Source organism: Cibotium barometz, chromosome 4 (genome assembly GCF_041138505.1).
Source record: "Cibotium barometz isolate CiBa-2024 chromosome 4, ASM4113850v1, whole genome shotgun sequence".
Classification (NCBI taxonomy): domain Eukaryota; kingdom Viridiplantae; phylum Streptophyta; class Polypodiopsida; order Cyatheales; family Cibotiaceae; genus Cibotium; species Cibotium barometz.
This window is the reverse complement of record NC_141049.1, coordinates 41,841,366-41,857,160: the sequence shown is the minus strand read 5'-3', so window position 1 is coordinate 41,857,160 and position 15,795 is coordinate 41,841,366. Positions and strand designations below refer to the sequence as shown.

General features: G+C 43.2%; 1 protein-coding gene across 4 annotated transcripts in view; it reads right to left on the bottom strand.

The window, feature by feature from the left end:
• Positions 1-3,496: 3,496 nt before the first annotated feature.
• The window catches only part of LOC147639275 (LRR receptor-like serine/threonine-protein kinase FEI 1), a 31,491-nt gene continuing 19,192 nt past the window's right edge, over positions 3,497-15,795 (bottom strand). For all 4 annotated transcript variants that reach the window (XM_086789200.1, XM_086789209.1, XM_086789217.1 and 1 more), the window contains 9 exons: positions 9,272-9,343; positions 9,109-9,180; positions 8,785-8,856; positions 8,454-8,581; positions 8,198-8,359; positions 5,715-6,041; positions 5,227-5,481; positions 4,624-4,757; positions 3,497-4,327 (listed from right to left, as the gene is read on the bottom strand). In XM_086789200.1, the coding sequence (XP_086645326.1) occupies positions 4,109-4,327; positions 4,624-4,757; positions 5,227-5,481; positions 5,715-6,041; positions 8,198-8,359; positions 8,454-8,581; positions 8,785-8,856; positions 9,109-9,180; positions 9,272-9,343 (1,441 nt within the window). In that variant the 3' untranslated portion in view covers positions 3,497-4,108. The remainder of the gene's footprint in view (positions 4,328-4,623; positions 4,758-5,226; positions 5,482-5,714; positions 6,042-8,197; positions 8,360-8,453; positions 8,582-8,784; positions 8,857-9,108; positions 9,181-9,271; positions 9,344-15,795) is intronic.

Genomic DNA, 15,795 nt, shown 5'->3' with positions numbered 1-15,795 from the left:
ACTGGGATGGGTGACCTCCCGGGAAGTGGCCCCCTATTTCCAACACTTGCAGCCTTCCATTGAAGCTTTCTCTTTGTGAAGGACGCTTCCTCTAATTCATTCAACAATGAGCTCCTCGTAGTTGGTTCACAGCCTAATAATAATAGCTACAATTAACTCTTCCAACGATTCTAGCTACAATGCAGTCACCTCAATTTAGTATAGTTGAATCATCGAATTCAAACAAATTGTTCACAACTACATAGTCGAAGCAATCCTAATTTTCCACTGCTTCACCAACAAGACATGTGGCAACAAATAGAATCGCCCTTCTATGATTGTTTTCATCTGGAGTAAGGCTCTCTGAAGGGACACAAAGATCCTCCATCAATCTTCTCAACCATATATGTTTAACTATCACAATGAATGTTGCTGTGTATTCAAGCTTCATATGATGATGTTACCATAGTTGGTTGCCTCTTAATAGCTAAGATATGCATGGATTGCCAAGAAAGAAGCAATTCCCATATGTCGATTGTCATGTATCATAATTGCCTGTCCAACCGAAAGCACTGAAGGCCTATTGTTCTAAATCACCCCCTTAGCATAGAACGGTCCAAGATTTTGAGTGCCTTGCATATATCTGAAGATACGTTTAACTGTTTGTTGCTAATGGACAATGCATAACTTTGAAAGTTGTGAGACCATACTGGATGTTTGGCCGTGAGTTACATAAATAGATTAGGCATCTAATGGCTTGATCATAAGTGGTTATGTCGAATGTTTCACTAGCATCCTATATACTAACTTTTACACCAAGTTTCATTAGTGTAGAGATTGGTTTGCAACTTTCCATATAGGACCACTTAAGTAGTGCCTAGATGTACTTTGATTGCTTAATGACTATACCATCATCTTGTGATATAAACTACATACCTGAGTAGTGTAAAAGACCAATATCTAACATCTCAAAATTCGAGGTAAGGTCTATCTTAAAAGCTATAATGAAGTCCTCATTAGTGCATGTCACACTAGCATGTCATTTACATAGAGAATGACAAGAAGCAAATCTTGGTTGTCTTTTTTTCACATATAAGTGCTTTTCGTAGGGCTATTTTGAAATCCTTATCCAATCAAGTAGGCATGAATCTTTTGGTACCAAGATTTGGGAGCTTGTTTCAAACCATGTAATGCTTTATCAAGCTTCTATACCTTCTATTCTTGTGACTAGGTTGGGCAAATCTAGCTAGTTGGCACACATAAACTTCTTCCTACAAGTCACAATTTAGAACATTGTTTTAATGTCTAATTGGTGCACTTTCCATCCATGATGGGTTTTACAACTCCGCTTCAAGTCTACTTTAACACAAACATAACCTCATCCTAGCCGACAAATTAACCATGAAGAAACCCAATGTTTATGCATCAAGATCTGAGGCCTTGGATAATTATCCTGACATGCCAAGAATGTCTAGACAACCATAGGGCTTAAAATTACCAACTAACTACAATTGGGAGGTGAGCTAGCATGCTACTCTTCTTTCTTTATGCTTGTGTTTAAGAAGATCATGACTTTTCATAAGACTCAAATGACTAACAACACCTCTAATATCTTAACTCCCAAGGGTCTTGCCTGCTAAGGGGTTGGCTAATGATGCCTTCCCAATTTGAAAGAATCTTGATCCCCAATCAACCTTTTTCTCTCGTAAAGAGTACAAAGGACAGGAATTGAGGTTGAGAGAACACTCAAACTTAGATTATGTAGTGGGATGGAAAACCCACAAGCGGGTTTTACTTTCTTGTGTAGATGGGGTAATCTAATGGTTGTCAAAGAAGTATGATACCGTCTCTCTTTCCTCTATAAAATTCTTATATAAGGCACTCACAACCTCTTACAAAGAGACTTTATGGTTGCAAATGCTACGTGTTGAAGTTGCTAAAGTTGCAATGTAGGATGCAGAAACTCTCACCACCATATACTATGATAATCAATCAACACAAGGTTTGGCACACAATCTGGTATCTCAACCCCTAAAACACACATCTTAGGGATTTGGAAGTACGCCAAAAGATCTCATGGTTGCTTGCTAAAGGAACACCCTTTGCACCTCTACAAAAGGATCCAAGAAAAATGAGATGTAAAATACCCCATGAGTACAAGAGTATAAAAACAAAAAGGTGTTACCTTAACGTAGACAACCTATGAAGACAACAAGGATGGAGTATCAAAAAGACGTGCTAAGAGACAAGGCAAGCCCATACAAGACGTTGCCCAAACATCCTTCACTGATTTCTTCACACCACAAGCATCCATAGCAGTGCCAACACCACTACATTGACATGAGCTCATACCATATGTACACAAGGGCATCCATATTCAGGCCCCAATGAGTGTTGAGTGACCATGCTTGTGCTCCATCTTATGTGCAAGGCATCCCCAGCCCAAGCATTGAGAATCTCCACCACAAAGAGACAGATCCATGAGATTCCCTAACATGACATACCTTACCATAGCCACATCTACCATCATGAGGTCTCAATTTTTGTATTCTTTCATTATTTTTCCACGACACTGTATACCCTATGGTATCATTGTACTATTCATGGTCTCATAGGCCGAGTCCTTTGCAGATGCTAATGTTTCTCTTTCTTTCTTTCTAGGTGTCTTGCATCATGTATCTCTAGAGCACACAAGCAACACACAACATTGTTTGCCTCAAAAAAATTACTTAATGAATGGATAAGCTTGAACACCTGGGTATTGTCAAAACCATCATCCACTATGACAAAAGATTCAACTTCTTGCATATAATGCACTCACTTTGGCATCTTGCCCATCTAGTGTTGCTGCAAAAATGGTTCCATCCGCACCATTCCTTACTTCCACACAAATCTCTTGAAAACTCCAGGTGATAACCCCAAGCACTGTTTAAGTCGAGGAGACTCATGAGGAGTCCTGATTAGTCCCAAGGTGAATTGAGCCACAAGGCAAGTTTGACACTCAAAAGTAATATAGATACACAACCAAGGTGGGCATTAATACAGTTTGTTCCAAGGGGTTGAGAAGTTCATGCACGACTGTGGGCAAGAGCTTTCCTGTAACATTTACATCCTTGGACGAGTCATCATACATGAAGCTTTGCTTTGCAAAGTGGCCACATTCACACATACAAAAGGACAATAATTTAAAATTTAAAATTTATGGTTCCAATTCTCCCAAAGAAACTTCCACAACATGGCAGCCAAATAGCACTTCTGATGCATGAGCTTTTAGGAGTAGCTTCGAGCACAATTGGATTCAGATGCGACTATCTACATAACCTTCCAAATCAACCTTTAAGTTTCCCCAATGCAAGCCCCAGCATGGCATTGCATTGTGTTCTTCAATGTTGACGAAAATGGGAGACCATTGAATTTCCAGAGTCTCTTCAATATGGATTTCTAGAAGGTGGTACCAATCACACACGTACAAAGCCTGGATGTGCATGAATACATATGCATCGCCATAAAAAGGATATTTTCTGTAAATCTCAAATCTAGAGTCGTCATTAGAAGAAGAGTCCTCTTACAACAGTGAATCATATATCCCTCAGATTGTGGGACACTCTTTTGTACAATGCCTCGTTGGGTGAACTACATCATCAGAAATGTTTCATATTCGATAATACTTGAGCCACCACTATGACCTACTCTTGGATGCCTTTAGCTGAGTTACCAGCACTATTCTTGAACACTTGGCAATCACGAGTAGCCTTAGCCTCACGCCAACTTACCAGGAGCATGCACAGTTCTGCACACCTTGATCCAAATAGGAGTTTATGTACAAGTGCTGAATGCAACTACATGATTAACCAGCACATAATTCAAGCATGATTCGACCATAAATTACATTTGCTTCCCTAATTTAGCATTTACATACACATACATATACACCCAAAAAAACACTTTCCAAACTCTCACCTTCAGGGTAGGTAAGCAGCACTCGCTGCTACAGCTTATGCTTAACCTCCTTAAGTACTCACAAAACCCTCCCAACGCTCTCCACTATGATCTTATTTTTACTTAAAGAATAATGAATAAATAACCGACACACTTAACCTACTACGCAATGGAGACACATCTCGGCCTTTCAGTCCGAGTTCGAGTCATAAAAATCACTTGGACATGGTGACATGATCTCAGCTTCCAGCATCTTCACCACTTCATGCATAGATGGCCGATCATCTGGCATTGGACTTAAGCACAGAGTTGCAATCTGCAGCAACGCCTCCAAGCTATCCATAAATGCCCCCTCGCACCTAGGGTCAAGAATCTCCTTCAAGTTCTTCTCCTTTTTGAGTGAGATAGCCTGCCAACATTTTAATGTAATCAAACCAACTGCAAAAGCTTTGGATGGCTCAGAAAAGGGGACAATGGAAGGAAAACAGAATGTAAGATTGAAACTCCAAGTAAGATTTTGACCACCAGCATATAGCCTAGTGGTTGGCAATTCAAAGTCCCAAGGGGGGGGGGGGGGGGGGTCACGGGTTCAAATCGCGCCAGGCGATGCTGGGGGCGTCATCTTGTCAGGGGGTGAGTAGAGGGCCCACCACCCTGTGCATGACTAAAATTCAAAAATTAAAAACTCGTAAGTAAGAATTGTACCCATCCAACAATGTTTAATCCCTTTTCAACAAAGGAAGCATCACTTGGCCGCTTCCCGCTGATAAGTTCAAGCAGAACAATCCCGTAGCTGTAAACATCTGTTTTTTCTGTTGCTCTTCCACTTTGAAGATACTCTACAAAAAAAAGCATTCAAGCATGCCATTAGGAACATGCAATAGCAATAATAGCATCCACTTGATCTCTCATTGCGTGTACATGTGCCTGTTGGTTCGTCAAAAAAACCTGAGTTGCACGCATGCATGCATTCATGTGTGTGCGCGTGCGTGCATGAAAGAGAGAGAGAGAGAGAGAGAGAGAGAGCGCGGCAGCAGCAGCAATTGCATCCATTCCCACACACACACCAGCTCAGCTATCAATATTTTTCTAATTTTACATATTTAGGGGGAAAAAATATGATATTATATAAAGTAGTATCGATATAAAAATAGTGTACACTAGCTATATATTGAACATTATGTAACTTTTTTCTCTCACACACACACACACAAATAATAGTACATTACACGAGCGCTTACCCACACCCACAAGCACCTACCTGCACCCATGCACGACCATGTGTGCCAAGTTCACAACACGCATTACCTGGAGCCAAATACCCAAACGTCCCCACAATGACAGTTGTGACGTGTGAGATGTTGTCTTCTAATAATTTGGCCAATCCAAAATCCGATACATGTGGCTCAAGGTTTTCTCCAATAAGAATGTTGCTCGACTTAACGTCACGATGTATAATTCTTGGGGAGCAATCATGATGCAAGTATGCAAGTCCTCGGGCAGCCCCTAAAGCAACCTTTAGACGAGCCCCCCAGCTTAGTGATGATTCATCAGGATCACGATCTGCAGTTTAAACAAACACTCTTAAAAGGTGGAAATTTAACTGGCTCTACTATCACAAGCAATGCACAAAACTCAGCTTTTCACACCGCAAAATGCGACCCCCCCCCGCCCCAGCAAACAACCATGGCCCGTGGATGGAAGCAGTACAATCGCAGCGCTACAATCCCATATGTTAATACATGTTAAGAGTATGATGACTCTCGTGCCATACAAGGAGGATTAAGGTTCTTTACCATGCAGAACCTCTTCTAGGCTCCCATTTTGTAGGTAGTCATAGATTAGCAGCTTCGCCGAGGGGGAATTACAGTAGCCTCTGAGATTGACCAGGTTGCGGTGCTTAATGCTCCCTAAAACCTCCAGCTCTCTTTCAAAAAGCCGGTCAAAGCTGCTTTTGTCAATTTTCTTTACAGCAAATGCACTGCCATCCTCCATAACAAGCTTATAAACTGTTCCAAAGCCTCCATGACCAATGACCTGGGTCTCATCCAGTAGCTCAATTCTCCGAATTATTTCTTTAGATGTATAAGGTATATCACCGTGAAAGATGACCACCATGGCACCTACCAAACACAATCACACTGATTTTTAGCATCATGCATCCTGTGGGCCTAAATAACAAGGTACATCAAAACTAACCAAAGTCCCACATTCACTATCACCTGAGTACCAACATTGCCCCATAAATCTTCACCATAAGCATCACAATCAAAGCCAAACTATTGTGGTAACACAAATCAATGGTCAAAAGTGCCTGCTAAGTGCTATTTCATCAAGCTGACAAACTCAGTTTCCATTATCTTCCAAGGAACTGTCAGAAAATAGACAACGAAGTAGATGCAACAAGGTCAACACCAAGAAAATATTGCTAAAGAACAAGTAGTTACAACGATCTTCTCTCTCCACCTGCATTGGTCTCAGGCCCTTCAGTTGGTGGATGAGCTCCACAGTGTGCCTCAGATGACTCTCATGAGTGATGTACGAATACAAGACCTAGCAGTACTATTTGTTTAGTGATTTGGGGTGGCCAACTCTAGCCAACTGGACCTCTAGACCAAATTAGGACCATGTCCATACATGACTGATGATAGCCCGCCCATGACCACTAAAACTAGTTCCACACACATATACAAGCTTGTGTCCACATGCCCAAGCTGTACCGGTGTAAACAAGACTAACCGCCTATCTAGTCAACATGCTAGACACAGACCATCTCAGGACTGTCTCCCAAGGGAGCTCACAGCATAGAGATACCCGTCAACACATCTATGAACACTATAAATCTAACACCCCTTCATGGTTTTGAAGTTGAACAGATATTTTGATGCCAATGCTCCTCTCTAGCAACTAGAGAATCTCTCTGTGCGTGCATCCGTATACAATCTGCTCCAAACCTTCAAATGAGACCAGCTCCATCTCCTCCTCAAGTACAATCTTCCAGGACTTCGATCAGATCAACAACTGCTCTCAGTTGTCACTGGAACTTCAATCAATTATACCTTGGAACTCGTAGACGAAGGGACAAAATCATTTGAGCAATATCATGCTCCAGGAGTGTCACAAGTTCTCCATGCTAACTCCAACTTCGAGCTATCTGCATCCAACCAACCACAGATCGTGATGAACAACTTCATCCTCTGAATCCAATGCCACATGGACATACCCATTTTAATCAATATAGGAAGCCACCCCGTGACAAATCCATGCGAAACCACATAGCAGCCTGAGACCACCCCCCTCTAGGAACTCCAATAACAAAGATATTACCACCTCTCGTTCCTACCTCCGGGCTACGCATCCCCTATCGCCAGTGAAGAAAATATAAAACAAGGCCCTGTCAAACATGTCTGGATCTATAGGACTCACAGTCCCCCTTTCGATCTCACCGCCTACAATGTCTTTGTTCAAATGTTTCAGACCAGCATGATCCAACATGCCAAATCCTCGGGAGATACTTCCCCATCTGTCTGAGTAAATAACGAGCAATCTAGTTCCTGTACATAAAGCCTGCATACTCCCACATCTGCTCCTACGTCTTGAAGTCTGCAACCTACTCATGTATTATAACCCGATCACACTCAAACTCATCTACACTGCCACATACCAAGCACAACACCTTCGACACTTCCCAAGCCATCCCGCTTGCTGCGTGCCCTCGCACAAATTAGTAGTTGCTCAACACCATCCAACGCAAGCACCAAAGAGCCACCCAAATGCAACATACACTTGTGCTGCAGTTAAACCAAAGACTACTCCAGCATGAGGCAAAGGCTGGGCAGGCATAGCCAGTATGCTGGGGTAGCCGAGCTGGGCGGCTGCACACAACACCACCTTCGACACTTCCCAAGCCATCCCGCTTGCTGCGTGCCCTCGCACCAATTAGTAGTTTCTCAACACCATCCAACACAAGCACCAAAGAGCCACCCAAATGCAACATACACTTGTGCTGCCCATAACTGGTTCTCAACTACTGGTACTCCACAGCCTGGAGAATTAGCCATGGTTATGATAAACTATCTTTTAGGATAACAAGAGGTAGGCTCATCCTAGTCTTCAAGAGTGGCTACAGGTAAGGTGGACCCTCATTGAGGTTTAGAAGAGGCAGCCAAATACCATGACCATGTAAGCTGTTCCCTAATTAGACAGATTTAACTTAAATCAAATCCCACTAAGCAGTTGATGAGTGAGCCTTGAAGTTCAGAATAGCTGCTGTACTTACCATCATCTCCATTTTCTTCATAGGCTTTACGCTTTTTTCCAAATTTATGATACAAAAAGCATCCCCAAAAGCACATCAATGCAATAAGAAGTGATAACCCAACTGTGCCAAGGGCACTGATAAGAAATTTCATTGAAGATTTGGATGAATTCTTGCCCAAACCTGTCAAAAGCAGTCCGGAAAATCCCAATAAACATGCTTGTGACTACTCAAAAGGATAAAGATCTCCACACAGGTGAGCCGGAATCAACATTACCAAGCAGAGGGCCTGGCACCCCTTCTAGTGGAGAGGACGATGAATCGGGGGTTATGGAAGGATCTTCCAGCTGACTTTTGCAGATCTCACCCACTTGCTGACCACAAAGCCCCATGTTGCCGACAAACCTGTATGGGTTTAAGATAAACCAGACGAAATTCTCCCAAGGGTGAGCATGTGCTTTGACAAAATATATCAAAAACAAGGCCTAGCATGTCCAGCATAAACATGAAGAGCCTTTTTTTGCATTGGCTCTTTCAATTGCATGTCGTAATCCTACATTTAGGTATCAAAAGTTTCTACAATAGGAGAGTGCCGAAAATTGACTTACGATTCACCACCAAAGTTTCTCAAAGTTCCATTTTCAGGGATCTCCCCAACCAAAAAGTTTGTTGAAACATTGCTGAAAAGCAGAATTAGCCAGCACCACTTTTGAGAGCAACAACTTTGTAAAACATGTACATTTGTATGTGCGTGTGCGTGTGCGTGTGCGTGTGCGTGTGCGTGTGCGTGCTAGCGCTCACACGTACACACTAGTTCAACTCGACTACTAATTCACAACCCTTGCTGTACATAGCAATTCTTTCTCTCTGTAAATATCTGACTAACACTAAGGCAAAACAGAGAAAGCAGGCCTTGTAAGTTGTACACTTACAAACTGGTTAGATTTTGAAGATTTCCAAGAGAATCTGGAATTGTACCACTGAGCAAGTTACTTGACATGTCCCTGAGAGATTCAGATTCAAACACGTTATAGGAGCTAATAGTTTGCAAAGCAAAACAAAAGTTCAAAGGTGTCTTCTGCATCAGGAACATACAAAATTTTGAGTTCCAACAATTGACCTAGCTCTGTTGGAATTTGTCCACTTAAATAATTGTCCTGTAAAAGTCTGTGCACAAAATATTTCAAGCTTGATGAGATCACTCTGCTTTGTTGTGCGCATTACGTGAAGCAACTCTCTCTCTCTCTCTCTCTCTCTCTCTCACTCTCTCTCTCTCTCTCTCGTTTTTGACCTCCTGAGTGGCAGACAGAGGGCTTGAGCTGGAGATCTCAGGTTCTTCCCTTTTTCTAGATGGGCAGATATTCCAGCCACTTTGTCACAATAGCATTGACATAGCTATCACATTTCTTTACCTAGTTTGTTTCATCTCTTTTTTCCATGATACGCTTACTTAATGGATATATTGTAACACCTTCTGGTCTCATAAATGCGTTGGTCATTTGTCAATGACAATACAACTCATCAGGTTCTTCCCTTTTGTGAACTAGACCAGCGGTACCCATCAGAGGACCAATACAAAGAGCTCTCACCGATTTCATGGACATGATGTAACCTTTTGGTCTCATAGGTCATTTTGGCCTTTTGTAGACGTTAATACATCTCTCTCTCTCTCTCTCTCTCTCTCTCTCTCTCTCTCTCTCTCTGTTCAGAGATGGTTTTGGTCCCCTCAGTCGAGTGATGGACTATCAGAATCAGAGATGTTTGGCCTACTTCCTCATGGAGCTTTGGAGACATAGAGAGAGTCTACTACAGGCATAATTTAGACATCAAGAGGAGACACTTCCCCCCCCCCCCACGCCCCTCCCTCCCTCCCTCCCTCCACAGGATCAGAGACTAACAAGGGACTCACTATTTCGAGGGCCACTGAGCTCAGAGCAGCGAGGAGACCACGTCCACCAGGCCCTAGACCACCACACCCACATCAGACCTAGATTGATGTGATTCTTGCAGCATCAATCTGGCAGCGGAGCACTATGGAGGCAGCATCGGGACGACCTCGCTTTGCCGTGGCAAAGCTGGGATCTTTCCTAGCTCCTTCTCCGATGATGGATATCCTCGACCCCCCGGTGGACACAAGATGGAGATAGGAGATAGGATGCATTTCATGATTGTACACCCTACAGCATGCTAGTTAGTCTACATCTCATCTAGACAGATACAGAGTTGTATATCAGTGGTTAGCTATTTCATTTCATTTTTCATTTTCCATGATGTTTATGACATGGACACATTGTATTCACAGGTTTTGTCTCATAGGGCCATTGGATCTCTCTCTCTCTCTCTCTCTCTCTCTCTCTCTCACAGCAGACGTCAGGATTTAGTTCAGCTGGACATTAGGAGGACATGGATACAGCCGACTGAGGAGCTGGGCACGAAGATGGCTTTCTACAGAGAGCATTTTCTTCAGCTCACAGCAGATGGTTTTGTGATCAGACCCAGTTACATGGATGTACACTTGTCTCATGCAGTACGATGTGCTATTGGTCAGATTCGCACATCCTCACACCAGCTTGAGATTGAGATTGGCCGATATAGAGGTATACCAGCTGAGGCCAGGATATGCCGAGTATGACATGGGGAGCCAGAGACAGAGCTGCATTATATATGCCATTGTACTGCATACTATGAGATACGTGGTCGTTTCCACTGTTTATTCAGAGAGGGTTTTGGACCACTTTCCAGAGTCATGGGGTACCAGGACCAGAGCTGTTTGGGATTGTTCTTGCTTGAGCTGCGGAGACATAGAGATAGCCTGCTTAGGCGCACAGAGAGCCAGACTCAGAGGCACATTACAGACTTCTTTAGTCCGGCCATCACTGCGCCAGATGGACCACAGCAACAGCAGGACATGGATACCGCCCACACCAGGGGTACACTGATTGATCGTGCGATTGAGCTTGGGTGGTCCAGACGCCCACGACTACGGAAGAGGGCATCCCAGCATAGACGGAGGTTGCAGCGGCGGCAGATTCGGATTATTCTTGCGATGCACTCGGGACACCCAGTCAGGGTGCTGACCACAGAGGATATTGAGGAGATCCGCCAGTGTCCGAAGCGGCACATATTATGAGATGGAGGCACCTCCATAGTGTACCTTCCAGTTCCAGTTTCATTTTCTAGGTGCCAGTAGTATCATCTTTATTTTTCATTTTTTGGGTTTTTTTATCCAGACATTGTATCAGATCCACCATGATGTAACTTTTGGTCTCATAGGTCATTATGGCCTTTTGAAGACGTTAATATAACATTTCATTTCTCTCTCTCTCTCGCTCTCTCTCTCTCTCTCTCTCTCTCTCTCTCTCTCTCTCTCTCTCCACACATCAAGGACATACTCCAGCGCCATAGAGCAGCTCCGCCATGGGAGGTTGACACTAACACCATCTCTTCAGCTCTTGATGAGGACAATGATAAAGTTGCAAAATGCGGAAGCAAAACATAGGAGAGAGGCAGAGAGGCAGAGAGAGAGAAATATCAAACAATGAACATCTTTGTATTATAGCATGACGCTATACAATGGCAATACCAGCCAGCAGATGCGTATCAAACAATGTGCCTGTGGATATGTTCAATGAATAACAAGTAAGTGGAAGAGAGGCCTCTATAAAGGAGTACCGTAGCTGGCCCATTGCCCCCATGTAGCTGGCCAACAGCAGCCCACGACCTAGCAAACACGGAAAAATACATAGGCGCCAATAATAAGACCATATTCCACAACACATGAGATGCACAAATTCTAACACCCCCTCTACAGCTCTTAGTGTGCAAAAGTCTGAAGAAGATAAGCTAATGAAGATGCAACAATGGACACTCGAGTACTACACATACCAAATACACCTCAGAAAGAGCACCTGCCAACCTAACTCCTCGAAACAAAATGCTAACCTATACAGCAAAGAAATCTGCTTGGCTCTACGTATAGAATTATGAGTTTGCGGAAAACAATACGCCCATCACCCCCCAACAATAGATGGTGTACACGTCATGTCTGAAAAGACCTCAAACAATGAACTTGGAACTCATCCAGTCCATAATCTCAGTGTCACGATTGTGACTAACTCTCTTAATCTCTCCTTAATTACTCATTAATCTCTTATTAACTGAAAGGACACCTGTGAAGGGTCACACCCTTACACATGGGTCACTATCAAAGGACATGTCTATTCATTAAAAGGCACACCCCTAAGTCCAAAGGACATAACCGTTGACTCAAGAGCCACACCCCTTCCCAGGGATGTGTCTCTTCACTTGTAACCTTTCGGCCTCTATTTAAGAAAGGCCCCTGTCTCAATGCAAACAATCTCAATCTTTCTATCAGCATTTGTCTTATGTTTGTTAATTAAGTCTTAATCATGTTAATAAAGCTATAAAAGCTTCACAGTGGTATCAGAGCAAAATTTTTTCTCGGGCCTACGGTTGTGAGCCTCTCACCCTCTCCGCTCTACTCTCCTCTCGGTGTTGTATGGAAGAAGCAGAGCGATGGTGGACTTGGCGTGAATCCTTGCTCGCAGTAATGTAAACAAGCAGCAAACTTTTTTCCGCCCTGTGAGATGCCCAAACCCTAACCCTAAAATCAGTCCAAACCCTAACCCTAAAATCAGCCCGTCCAAACCCTAAAATTGGGTGTAGCAAGTGTTGAATGGAAGAGCAGGAGAGAATGCCCCATTTAATTCTACCCAATTTTGCCAATTTTGCTTGATTAAGCATTTTCCCAATTTTCTATTAAAAAAAAACGATGGGAAGCAGAGAAGCAGAAAGTCACATCAAAGTGCTTGTAGTATGCCTGTGTTCTACTGGAGGCCTCATCGCATTTTATTCTGGCTGCATACCTCTCCACGCAGGGTCGCCACCCTTCGATCTTGCCTCTTCACGTTTTCTTTTAAAAACGTGACGTTTCATATTTTTTTTAAAAAAAACGAAACCAAAAGCCTTATAACTTAAGGCTTACATTAAGCCTTTTAATATACTAAGCCTTTTAATATACGTGGCTTCAACCAGCCACGTAAAGCAGCCACCCAACAGCAACCAGCGCTAGCGCACGCAAGGAAACCCGCCAGCGCAAGGAAGCCCAGCCGCCGCCGACCAGCGCATACAAAAAGAAGAAGAAAAAAAAAAGAATGGGAGAACCCGACGTGAAGCCGCCGGCCAGCGATTATTAAAAAAAAACAAAGGAGCACCCCTCCAGCAATCAGCACATTTTCCAAAAAAAAAAACCCCACCTGCGGTCTATGATGGTGTTCTTCGCAGCTTGATGGCTACCTTGGTGCTTCTTCTCCAGCAAAACTATTTATTATGACATTCACAGCAACAAGCTGCATTCCAGCGGTTTGAAGCCATGTATCGATGAGCTTCAACATGTTTCTCAACAAAAATTCTCTCACCCTCAGCATGGTTCTTCAGAGACAACTAGACACAAAGTATCTTCGTGCGAGCAATGCAAGCCTCAGCATGGATATTCTTGGAAATGTTACAGTTCTAAACAACCAACTTCTTATTGGAATCATCAGCAACAGAAGCAGCAACATGAAGCTTCCAAAGGATCACATCTTGGAAAGAAATCAGCCATATCAAGATGGGCTTACTTAGTGGCACGTGTGTCCGACCCTAGTCGAGTACTCGGTCGTGAACGCCGCGACGTTGGACAAGTTTCCCCTCGCGAGCAATGCCCTACATTCAAGTCCTTGCAAGCTCTTGGTGGCAGTGTTGAAGACTTACTCATTCTCACGTTGTGCAAGAGGATCCTTGAGAGGTCTAAGAGGCGCAAACAATCTCAACCTCTCCCTTCTACATTGGAAGCCTTAATACCTGCTGAGAAAGCTGAAGATTCAGAAGATGCTTGTACATGTGTGACAAATACAATGTCCACAACCCCTTTTCTTGCCGTGACCCAGGCAGAAGCAATAGCCTCGTCACCGCCCGTGCAAAACAAAGTCTTTGTTTCTGACCAGATACCTGACGCCGTGGTGAATGATGATTCTTCTTCAAAAAGGAAGACTCCAGTCCTTACCTTCAGTGATGCAAATGAATCTTTGGACATAACTTGTCCCGAGAATAACTTTCTGAGCAAAGAAAAGCATATGGAAGATATTTCTTCTCAACCTACGACAATACTTGAAGACTTTTGTGTTCGAGAAAAATCAATAGAATCCATTTCAGACATCCAACAGGTGGTTGTCGCCTCTGAGCAGGAAAGCGTGGTGACACAATCAGATAATTTACCAATAGTTTCACTTGAAGCAGATAAAGATTCAATCTTTTCTTGGACAAAGCTCGAAGTTACCAATGATGTTAACAAAAGAGTTCCAGATATGATTCTCATACTTTCGGTAAAGATGAGACAAGTTGCAGATACAGTTAATATTCAGTTTGGTATATGCAAGATTGTTATGGTCAACAATAATGCCATGACATGGGATCTAGCAGCTAGAGCTTTGGATGCAGAAGCAATTCAATCATTTCTTCCAGAGACTCAACAACTACCCCTGGATCTTATTTTAAGTGGGAGGGAATGTCACGATTGTGACTCACTCTCTTAATCTCTCCTTAATTACTCATTAATCTCTTATTAACTGAAAGGACACCTGTGAAGGGTCACACCCTTACACATGGGTCACTATCAAAGGACATGTCTATTCATTAAAAGGCACACCCCTAAGTCCAAAGGACATAACCGTTGACTAAAGAGCCACACCCCTTCCCAGGGATGTGTCTCTTCACTTGTAACCTTTCGGCCTCTATTTAAGAAAGGCCCCTGTCTCAATGCAAACAATCTCAATCTTTCTATCAGCATTTGTCTTATGTTTGTTAATTAAGTCTTAATCATGTTAATAAAGCTATAAAAGCTTTACACTCAGCTACACCAAGCAATAGACTTGGAACACTTCCAGTCCATAAAAATGAACTTGTCTCAACAAATATTTTACCTACTTGGAACTCCAACAACTGGTCCCATGCAAAAAAGGCAGGGCTTGTGAGGACAGCCCCCCTCTCCCGCCCACAAGCCTCCTCTAGCTGGAATCACATGGGGGGGAACTATATGTATAACTATAGAAGTTGACCATCGAGGTCCTCTCTGGCTTTTGCAACCATGGGAGCACTAGAAGTATTAGAGTCATCATCCTGTATATGATCATCGCACTTCCTTGAAAACTTGGTCCTGACCTAGGCTTTACCTTGGGTCTTGGATTGTGGCCAAATGACCCTGCTTTCCACAAGAGTAGCAATGGCACCGTCCTGTTTGTTGCATTGTAGCAAGTGTTTGATTCTATCCACTAGGAGGGAACCTTACCTGCCCTTGAGAAACAAGGACAGATTCCTCCTCCAAGAGGAAAACCAATATCCACGGCAATAGCAAACCCCCGCAAGCAAGCCTTTGTGCCACCGATGATCTCAACACTCCACGACCAATCTCCAAAACTTCTCAAGCAGCAAGAACCACAAGGACCAATCAGCCCTCTCAGAAATCTGAGATAGAGAGCGGCTGGCCAGCAGCAAAACAGTCCACAAAAATCCTTCAAGAAACACCCACCGTGAGGGGATGGAAACCGAGGAAGAAGATGAAT